The sequence below is a fragment of the Equus quagga genome, chromosome 9, assembly GCF_021613505.1.
Source record: "Equus quagga isolate Etosha38 chromosome 9, UCLA_HA_Equagga_1.0, whole genome shotgun sequence".
NCBI lineage: Eukaryota > Metazoa > Chordata > Mammalia > Perissodactyla > Equidae > Equus > Equus quagga.
This window is the reverse complement of record NC_060275.1, coordinates 56,530,177-56,540,841: the sequence shown is the minus strand read 5'-3', so window position 1 is coordinate 56,540,841 and position 10,665 is coordinate 56,530,177. Positions and strand designations below refer to the sequence as shown.

The window sequence follows — 10,665 nt, the reverse complement described above, 5'->3', positions numbered from 1 at the left end:
CCGGGCTGGCCCCCTTGTTCTTTTTATAGGTAACACTAACTTTTAAGTTGTGTAACGTTTACTTAACAAGCTGTATTTTCCCTAACTCTAGGAGTGGTTGCCTCTCCTTTTGCCATAGTGGTTTATTTGGCACAAAACCCGCAGGCATACAGGAATTAGCATCAAGGATGGTTTACATTCTCTGAAAGGGCTGAGAAATCTGTCCCAAAGTTGAACACAGGTCACCAAACTGACCTAGATGATGTTTAAAATAAATTTCAAATACCGCATTAAAAAAAAATCAAGACTAGGAAGGAAAAGAGAACTGGGACGGCAAGAAGGAAGGAGGTCTTCTCACGGGACTTCCTTGGCCTGCTGCACTCCTGGGAACCTCGCGGTACTCCACCTCCTCCCTCCGACCAGCCCGAGCGAGTCCTGGGGGCGGGCCACCTTCGACCCAGACTCTCGGGACAGCAGCCTCTGGGTGGGGCCTTTGGCCCCGCCCCCTATCCACCTGGGCTCCCTCTGGACCACGCCTCCCCGAGCGCCCCGCCCAGCCGCAGTCGGACCGGCTCGGCGCGAGTCAGCGCGCTGACGTCCGACGCTCCAGGTACTTTCCCCGCGGACGGCCCGGACAGGCGTGGGGGCGGGGCGGCGAGCGGAGCGCGCATGCGCCGCAGCGCCAGCGCTCTCCCCGGATCCTGAGGGGCCTGAGCCTCTCCGCCGGCGCAGGCTCCGCTCGCGCCAGCTCGCTCCCGCCGCCATGTCTTCTACCATCGAGCGGGAGTTTGAGGAGCTGGATGCTCAGAATCGCTGGCAGCAGTTGTACCTGGTGAGTCGCGGGCTCGCGCGGCAGCCGCTGTCCTCCTCGAGGACCCAGGCTCGCGCCCAGCGGCTCTCGCCCGCCTCCCCCGCCTCCCGCTCGGGGCGGAAGTGGCGGCGCGCGGGCCGCGTCAGGGGCGCGCTTGCGCCGACCGAGTCTCCGGTTCCTTTTGAAAAAAAGCCTCGTTGAGGGTGCTAGTCTTAAGCGCAAGCGCAGAGTTAGTTCTGGAAGGTGGCGCCACAGCGGCGCCTTGTGGCGGGCGCGGACGTGTTCTGCGGCCCCTGGGGACCCAGGGGGGCGGGGGGCGACCGGTGAGACCTGGGAGCGATCAGAGGGGCCGCGGGGGGCGGTGGGGCCGCGGGGGGCGGTGGGGCCGCGGGGGGGCGGTGGGGCCGCGGGGAAGCGTGGGGAGGGGCGGGGGTGGCGGGGAGCCGGCGGCAGCCTCGCGGTCGCTCGCACGCCCCTGCGCCTGGCTCTGCCCACGGACCCCTTTTCCCCTGGCCAGGTGTCCTGGCCGAGCGGGCGGAGGCCGGCCGCGGCGCCCAGTTCCGAAGCCGCGGCCGCTCGTGCCTCGGGTGCTGGCGGTGGCTCCCGGGCCTCTCGGAGCGGCAGTGCCGAAGCCGCAGAGTCGGCCAGAGCTCCTGGCGCCTCAGCTGTTAATTTTCTCAGAGCCCCGTGTCAGCGTGTGGGTCGTCCTCCACAAAGAGCTTGCAGGAACGAGGATAGGTTTTGTTTGTATTAGTTAAATAATAAGGATGTTGTTCTATTTGAATTTGTTTTACTAAGGCATACTTTACGTACAGTAAAAGACATGTATGTAGTTAAGCAAGTTTCATAAATGTATACATCTGTGCGAGCGCTACTCAAATCACAATAAAGAACCTTTCCACCACCCCAGAAGGTGCCCTCATGCCCCCTTCTCCACCCTATAGGCCACCACTGTTCAGATTTCTTATCACCATAGAATAATCTTGGCTTTTCTCGAACTCATAAGTGGAATCATGTATGTAGTTGAACTCTTGTGACTAGCTTCTCTAGATCAACTAGAGAACCTTTTAATTAAAACAAGTTTGTCTCTGTTAAAATGATTTAACTGCCTGTTCTTTACTGTTTAATTATTAGTATAGTATTCCCAAGGTTGAATTGAGTGGTTGACGAGTTAAGTGCTGCTCCTGCTGTTCGGTTCAGTCTGTGTACAGTAAAAGGGAAAAAAGAAAAGGGCTTTCCTGTAAATCTGGATGATCCTGGGTTTTTCCCCCTTCCATTTAATTAGATGACAGTAAAAAATGTTTCTTTTGTCATTATGTTTAGAATCTAACATTTTCTTCTTGAACACATTAGCAGGAAGTAGAGTAAATACCCTGACTCACATGGGTACAGAGTATGTTAGAATAGGGTACTAACTTTGAAGAATGCTGGTAAGGACTTTCCCAATTATAGAAAATTTTAAATGCAAATTTTAGTAGGAATCTTAAAGTGAGAGCCTGCCAGCTGTCTTCTCTAGTTACATTTGTTTTAGTAGAGGCTGCTGTCTCCAAGTTGCTAGTGATATATCAAAATACTGATTTGAGAACAGAAAGGTGAAGGCTACAACTTAATTCAGCTTAACATTTTGGTTAAGCAATTTGATTTTTTTTGTTTGGTATCTTTAATATCCTTGAAAATTCAATGAAAACTGTAATCCCTCACGAGAAAAAGGCATTGACTTACATCTGCTGAAAATTTCACGTTCAGTTTCGAGGAGTTCAGGAAATCCTTCCATGGACTTGTGCCTCAGAATCCTTTAGTTTAGTGGGTTGGTCAATGCTCTTATTTTTATTTTTTCCTAATGGAAGAACAAGAGCATTGGTTTGGTCAGTAGAAATCATGCAGTACACACTGGTGTTATAGTAAAAGTAGGTCACAAACCAAGAAAGTTAGTAACAAAAAGCAAGTCTAGGAAGAGTTTAGACTAAGTGTTTTCCTCTGACCCTGGAGTATCCATTCAGCCCTTCTATAGCTATGTACTGAGCATCAGTGGCATGCCAGCCCCTGCTCTGGGCCTTGGAGATTCAGCAGAGAATGCCACAGACGAAGCTCCTGCTCTTGAGGAGCTTACATTCTAGGGCTTGTTCTCTTGAGGGCCTCCTTGCAATTGCATAATTTCATTCATTCACTCTTAACACACCTGTTATGTGCTAGTGTTAGACTGAGTCCCTGCTCTCAAGGATCCAGACTCATGGGGAGTAGTAAATACGTAAGCATGTTAAAACATAAAAGTAATAAATGCAAAAGCTGTGTTAAGCACGGGGTGCTGTACATTCCCAAAGGGGCACACCTGGGAGTTCTGGTGACACTTCCTGGAGGAGAGAGGGCCTTACCTAAGTCTTGAAGGACAAGTAGGCCAGGTGAAGCGAATGAGGGAGGAAGAGAGAATTAGTGTTCCCGAGAAGGAAGAAATGTGTGTAAAGTTCCAGTTCATAGAATGCCAAGAGAACTACCAACAATTTAGCCTGGCGAGGAATGGGGTGTGAAGTTGAGGAGCTAGAGAGAGAAGGCCAGAGAGTAAGACAGAGCCTATGAGGCCCTTGAAGATCAGACTCAGGAATCTGAGCTACTCCATAGGACTCACCAAGGAATTTTAAGCCTGGAAGTACCGTGATCTTAGTATTTACTTTTTAGTGTGATCATTCTACCAGTGGGTTGGATGGGACTAACTAAAGGCCCGTAGCACAGGGAAATGGTCTGTTGGAGTAAACCTGAAGAGAAATGTTGAGCCCTTGAGCTAAGGCAGTAGCAGGAGGAATGAAGGGGAGATCGAGATTTGAAATGGTAAGGGGATAGATGTGTTTGGTTTTGAAACTGTTCAATTCAGTTTAAGGTACCTGTAAGACATCGAAATGGAAATAGTTTAACATATAAATTTGGAGTTCAGGAGAAGTCTGAGCTATAAATGTGATTTTGGAAGTCATGAGCACGTAGGTGATGTTTCAGGTCCTAGACATGGATAAGATCACCCAGGGAAAATATAGAGGGTTTAGAAATGCTAAAGTCCAAGGACAGAATCCTGACAGACAACAACATTTAAAAGCGTAGGTAGAGAAAGAAGAGCTTGCAAAAAAGACTGGAGAGGAATAGTCATGGAAATGAGGAGAAAATCAGTGGTGGGGTGTGGAGGGAGTTGATGGTCAGCAGGACTGCATGCTGTGGATGGGACAAATGAGTTCAAAACTGAGAGGCTCCATTGAATTAACGACTAGAAGATCAACAGGTATCTTAAAGAGAGGAATTTCAATGGGGTACAGAAGTCAGATGCCAGGCGTTGAGAAGAGAAGGTGGAAAGAAGTAGAAACCAGCAAGAACAAGTGTAGACCACTCTTTTAAGAAACCCAACTTGATGGGATAGAGTGAGGAAAGGTAGCTAAAATGAAGCATGATTATGTGACTTCTCTACTTAAAACTTTCAGTGGTTTCCCATTGCTCATAAAGTAAAATTACACCCCTCCTATGGCTCACGAGACCACATGTCCTGCCTCTCCATATGACTTTCTTCCCTGTTTTCCAGTGGGTTCTGTTCCTTGAAATGTGCAAGTCCATTCTCCCTTAGAGCCTTTATAAATGTAGTTTTCTTTACCTTAGTACAACTCTTCCCAACCCCCCCCCCCCCGCCCCGTTTCTTTTCCCTTTTGCTTAACTGCCTCCTACTCATCCTTGAAGTCTCACTTCCTTAAGGGGGCCTTCCCAACCCTCCCATGCAGCGTATGATCCCCTGTTACATACTTCTATGGGATCCCATGGACTTCCTCTTTCATAGCAGCACATTGGATCTAATGGAGCAGCAGATTAGGGAACATAATTTGCATTAAGCAAACTGCTATTGCTTGAGTAGGGAAAAAGTAGTTAAGTGGGCTGTCTGCTTTGTATATCCTAACAGTGGGTGATATTTATGATAATGTTTGAGGAGAGTTGTGCTTTTTTGGCAATGCTAATTAGACTAGGAAAAGAAAGGCTTTACACTTGAGCAGAAACTAGATATAACTAAAAGCTAGACTTGCTTAGTGGTATGAGAACTTTACACCTTATTGATAGTCTTGTAGGAAAAGCGAATTTATTATTTTGAGTCTGAAACACTCTGGCCCCTTACTCCTTTTTACTCCCTTTGAACAGTTGCGTTTGTGTGTGTGTATGTGTGTGTGTGAGGAAGATTGTCCCTGAGCTAACATCTGTTGCCAATCTTTCTCTTTGTTTTTGCTTGAGGAAGATTGTCACTGAGCTAACATCTGTGCCAGTTTTCCTCTATTTTATGTGGGATGCCGCCACAGTGTGGCTTGACGAGCAGTGCTAGATACGCACCTGGGATCCAAACCTGTGAACCCCAGGCTGGCAAAGTGGCGTGTGTGAACTTAACCACTACGTCACTGGGCGGGCCCAACAGTTGCCTTTATAACATAACTTTCGATAATAGGAGGTTTCTTGGGAATGAATTACTGAGTTGGGGCAGAACAGACTATTAGTTTGAGTTTATCTTCACTACCTCATCAGAGCTTCATGTAGGCAATGCCAGTACCTTTTGCAAATTAGGCACTTAGTAGGCACTGGATAAATATTTGTTGAATAATGACTTCTTACTAGAGAAGGATGACTTGATATGTTTACATCATTAGGGGATAAACCTAAAGAGAGAGGTTGGAGGTTGAAGAAATAGAAGGGATGATTGTTGGAGCCAGAAACCTCAGAAAGCAGGAGCTGACGGGATCAAGAGCTCACAGGAAAGGGCACAATTGGCAGAGGTGATATTACTGGAAAAGTCTAATTTGATCTGACTGACAAACTAGTAGCATTATTTTAGTCTGAGGTTAATTCTGGCTTTTTGGGAAATGTTCATGATTGCCTTTTTGCCTTTCCTTTAGTCACTGCTGATTGCCGTCTGAATCAGGCTGCAGCATGAGAAGGGCAGAGAAAAGGAACGGAGTTTAGTAAGCCTGTTGGGGAAGCGAGTAAAACTGTAGGGAAATGGGAAAAGCTAAGTCATGGAATAATGTTCCTAGTAAGTGGTGGCTCAGAAAGAATTTGGTTGATTAATCAGAGTTTAGGAACCATGTTCTTAACTGTTCATTTTTTTTCTTTCTTTTTTTTGGTGAGGAAAATTGGCCCTGAGCTAACATCTGTTGCCAGTGTTCCTCTTTTTACTTGAGGAAGATTGTCACTGAGCTAACATCTGTGCCAGTTTTCCTCTGTTTTCTATGTGGGATGCTGCCACAGCATGGCTTGATGAGTGGTGTGTAGGTCCACGCCCAGGGTCCAAACCTGTGAACCCTAGGCTTCCAGAGCAGAGTGCACGAACTTAACCACTATGCCACTGGGCTGGCCTCTGGTCATTTTTCTTTATTAGAAATTCATAGTTCAAATATTGTCAGAGTAGCAGCAGTTTTTACCATTTGTGGGTCAGCTAATTTTTAGAAGTAAGATATCAACCAAGCTTTATTCTTTTAGTACTTACAGTGGGCAGCCAGTTAGGCAGGATGAATTAAAGCTGTTTTGTTGTAAAACACTCCCCAGTAGACATTCTCCTCCTGTTGTTTAATCTTAGTGCTCAGTGCTTTTACATGGTTGCACAGGCTCTTCCTGTATCAAATTCCTTGAATTTCCTTGAAGATCGCCTGCTTTGTCACACAGTAGAGTCTTTGCACGTGTTGGATATACTCTGTGCCTGCCTTGTCTATCTGGGAAACATTTTCCAGGCTAGACTCTAGTCTCCTCAGGCAAAGCTATATGCTCCTTTTTCTCTGATTCCTGAGCCCTCTCTATTCTTTTATTAGGGTATGAGTCACATTGTTTTATAACTGCTTGTCTGTGTAGCTCCTTGAGAGTTGCCTCATTTTTTTGTTTCACCACCATCTGCTTGTAGGCCTGAGAACCTGTGTAGATGCTCAGTAAGTATTCACTAAACAAAAGAATACTGCTCACTTTCTAGAATGTCAGCACCTTGGTTTATTCCATTTCCACCTCCACCCCATTCACAGCTGAGGAAACACTCTTCCAGCATGAAGTTGTGACTTACGTAAAGTTACCGTATCCATTAGTGACACAACTGGGAGCCAAATCTAGTCCTTGTGATTCTCATTTCAGCGTTATCCTAATTTGCCAGTGTGACCGCCTATGTTGTTTTCTTATGATCTACTTGAGATTAACAGCACTGAGGGAATCACTTAAATTTTTGTGGCAAGGAGGGAGTGGAATATGTTATAATGAATAGGGTCATTTTGGGACTGGGGGCCTTTAAAACAGTATCTGGGATCCATGAATCAGACTGGAAAGGGATTTCCAAGTCCCCTGAAACTGTATGCTAAATTATATATATGTACCTGGGTATTTAGTTTCTAGGTGATTCCATAGGTTTTGGGAGATTCTTAAGTGGATCTCTGTGACTTCTCAAAAGGACCACTGCTTTAAGGGAAAGCAGCCTTGGGAATGGTGACCCAACAGAGAATACATCACTAGAAATCAGACTGTGTTTTGCCTTTGACATACTTTATGTAGGTTACTGATACCTATAATTATGGAAATCCAGCTTGTGTTTGTCTCCCAGCCTTTTTAGCTTGCCTCTTGTTCAGTTTCCTGATTTTAACCAGAATCTCCAACAGCTCTTTTTGGCTTCTCCCACGTCATTACTATGCACAGGATTCCCTAGTCCCAGTTGGAGAACTGTTACGGGTCTTTTGCAGTCTCCTGCTCTTCTGTCTCCCTGCTTAATCTCTTTGTTCTGTTACGCTGCTCACTCTCTTCCAGAGAGTAAACCAGAGATAGGGACAGATGAGATCTAGGAAAGAGAAATTAAAATGAACACAAGTGTGCTCTTCACTTTCTCAAATAAGCATACATTTGATTTGTTTCCCCTCGGAGTTCTTATCTAGCTTCTCTATGCTCTCTTCCCTGTCAGCAGCCTGGTAGTTCCACTTAACACTCCATTATGGTCTTTATTTTTTGTTGGTAAGCTGTTAGGGACAGAGAACATTTAAACCAACTGCTGTATTTTTTTTTTTTTTTTTAAGATTTTATTTTTTCCTTTTTCTTCCCAAAGCCCCTCGGTACATAGTTGTATATTTTTTGTTGTGGGTCCTTCTAGTTGTGGCATGTGGGACGCTGCCTCAGCGTGGTTTGATGAGCAGTGCCAGTCTGAGTCCAGGATTTGAACCAGCGAAACACTGGGCCACCTGCAGCGGAGCGTGTGAGCTTAACCACTTGGCCACGGGGCCAGCCCCACCAACTACTGTATGTTTTACCACAAAAATATTTAATTGGATGTCTACCTCATTCCTTATACCTAAATAAAATCCTGGTTGAGCAATGATATAAACAAAAGAAATGAAGCCATAAAACTGGATAAGAAAACACTGGAGAAAATTTTTTGTAATCGTAGAATAGGGAAGGCCTTTCTGAGCCATGATGCAAAAAATCTTGAAAAGGCTGATAGAAATCTGATTTTATGAAAATTTAAATTTTCTACATGAAAAAATACCATAAGCAAGGTCAGAAGATAATAAATTGAAAAAATATTTGCAATATATGACAAAGGCTTAACTTCCTTAATATGTAAAGAGCTCCTACATGTCAAAAAGAGAAAGGAAGTACCAATGGCTTTTAAAAATAAGGGAAGCTGGGGGCTGGCCCCATGGACTAGTGGTTAAGTTTGGCACGCTCTGCTTCCACAGCCCAGGTTCGGTTCCTGGCCATGGACCTCTTCCACTCGTTGGTGGCCATGCTGTGGCGGTGACCCGCATACGAAATAGAGGAAGATTGGCACAGATATTAGCTTAAGGCAAATCTTCCTCAAGCAAAAAGAGGAGGATTGGCAACAGATGTTAGCTCAGGCTGAATCTTCCTCAGCAAAAAAAAAAAAGTGAAGCTGTTCAACTTCATTCATAATGATAATTGCAAACTATAAGTACAATAAGACCATTTTTCACCTATCAAAGATCAAAAAGTTTGACAGTATAACAGCAGATGAAGGTATGGGGAAACAGCTATTATAGAAGTGTACATTGATACTGCTTCTTTGGAGGGTTATCCCATGCAGCATTATTTGTAGTAGCTAAAGACTGGAAATAACCTACATGTCCATTGTAGAAGAGTGGTTAAATAATGAATACTATTCAAGTGTTAAAATAGACATGTGAGATCTATGTGGAAGGATTTCCAATATATGTTAAGTGAAAAAAGCAGGGTGCAAAACAGTATGCTAATATTTGTTTCATAGGGGTGGGATAGATAGAAGGAGGGAGGGAGGGAGGAAGGCAGGTGACCACTTATATATGGATAAAGTATCTCTGGGAAGAAGAAACTAGTTAGTATAACGAAATTTGCCATTTTAACCATTTTTAAGTATACGATTCAATGTCGTTGATTACATTTACATTGTTGTGCAACCAACACCACTATTTCCAAAACCCTTTGAGCACCCCAAACAGAAACTCTGTATCCATGAAGCAATAACTCCCTCTTCCCCCCTCTGCTAGCCTCTGGTAACATCTACTCTACTTTCTATCTGTGAATTTATCTATTCTAGGTATCTCATACAAGTGAAGTCATACAGTATTTGTCCCTTTGTGTCTGGCTTATTTCACTTAGCATAATGTTGTCAAGGTTGAACTATGTTCTAGCCTATATCAACTTCATTCCTTTTTATGGCTTACTAGTATTTTTTTGTATGTATAATACCACATTTTGTTTATCCATTCCTCTGTTAGTGGACAGTTGGGTTCTTTCCACCTTTTAACTGTTGTGAATAATGCTGCTATGAACATTAGTGTGCAAATATCCATTAGAGTTTCTGTTTTTAATTCTTTTGGACTTAGACCTAGAAGTGGAATTGCTGGATAATGTGGTAATTGTATGTTTAGCTTTTTGAGGAACTGCTAAACTGTTTTCCACAGTGGCTGCAACATTTTACATTCCCACCAGCAATGTTTGAGGATTCTGATTTCTGCACATCCTCACTAACGCCTGTTTTCCACTTTTTAAATTATAGACATGCTAGTGGGTATGAAGTGGTATCTCCTTGTGGTTTAGATTTGCATTTCTCTAATCACTAAGGATGTTGAGCATCTTTTTAAGGTGCTTATTGACCATTTGTATATCTTCAGAGAAATGTCTATTCAAGTCTTTTGCCTTTTTTTTAATGAAGACTTTATTTTTTTAGAGCAGTTTTAGGTCCACAGCAAATTTGAGGGGAAAGATACAGATATTCTGATATACCCTCTGTCCCAACACATATACAGCCTCACCCATTATCAAAATCTCCCGTCAGAGTGATACATTTGTTACAATTGATGAACCTACGTTGACATTGACACATCATAATCATTCCAAGTCCTTAGTTTACCTTGGGGTTCACTTTTGGTGGTATACATTCTATGGGTTTTGACAAATGTACGTGTATCCATCATTATGACATCAGAATATTTTCACTGCCCTAAAAATCCTCTCTGGTCTGCCTGTTCATCCCCCCTCCCCATCTCCCAGCCTCTTACAACCACACTGATCTTTTTACTGTCTCCATAGTTTTGCCTTTTCCAGAATGTCGTATAGTTGGAATCATACAGTATGTAGTCTTTTCAGATTGGTTTCTTTCATTTAGCAATATGCATTTAAGTTTCCTCCATGTCTTCATGGCTTGATAACTCATTTCTTTTTGGCACTGAGTAATATTCCACTATCTGGACGTAACACATTTTATTTATCCATTCACCTACTGCAGGACATCCTGGTTACTTCCAAGTTTTGGCAATTATGAATAAAGCTGCTATAAACATCCATGTGTAGGTTTCTGTGTGGACATAAGTTTTGAGCTCCTTTGGTGTAAATACCAAGGAGTGCAATTGCTG

General features: G+C 43.9%; 1 protein-coding gene across 2 annotated transcripts in view; it reads left to right on the top strand.

The window, feature by feature from the left end:
• The first annotated feature begins 559 nt into the window (after positions 1-559).
• The window catches only part of PTPN2 (protein tyrosine phosphatase non-receptor type 2), an 84,915-nt gene continuing 74,809 nt past the window's right edge, over positions 560-10,665 (top strand). The window contains exon 1 of one of the 2 annotated variants that reach the window (XM_046671905.1): positions 560-811. In XM_046671905.1, coding sequence (XP_046527861.1) covers positions 743-811 — 69 coding nt within the window. In that variant the 5' untranslated portion in view covers positions 560-742. The remainder of the gene's footprint in view (positions 812-10,665) is intronic. The other variant, XM_046671906.1, reaches the window with a different exon arrangement.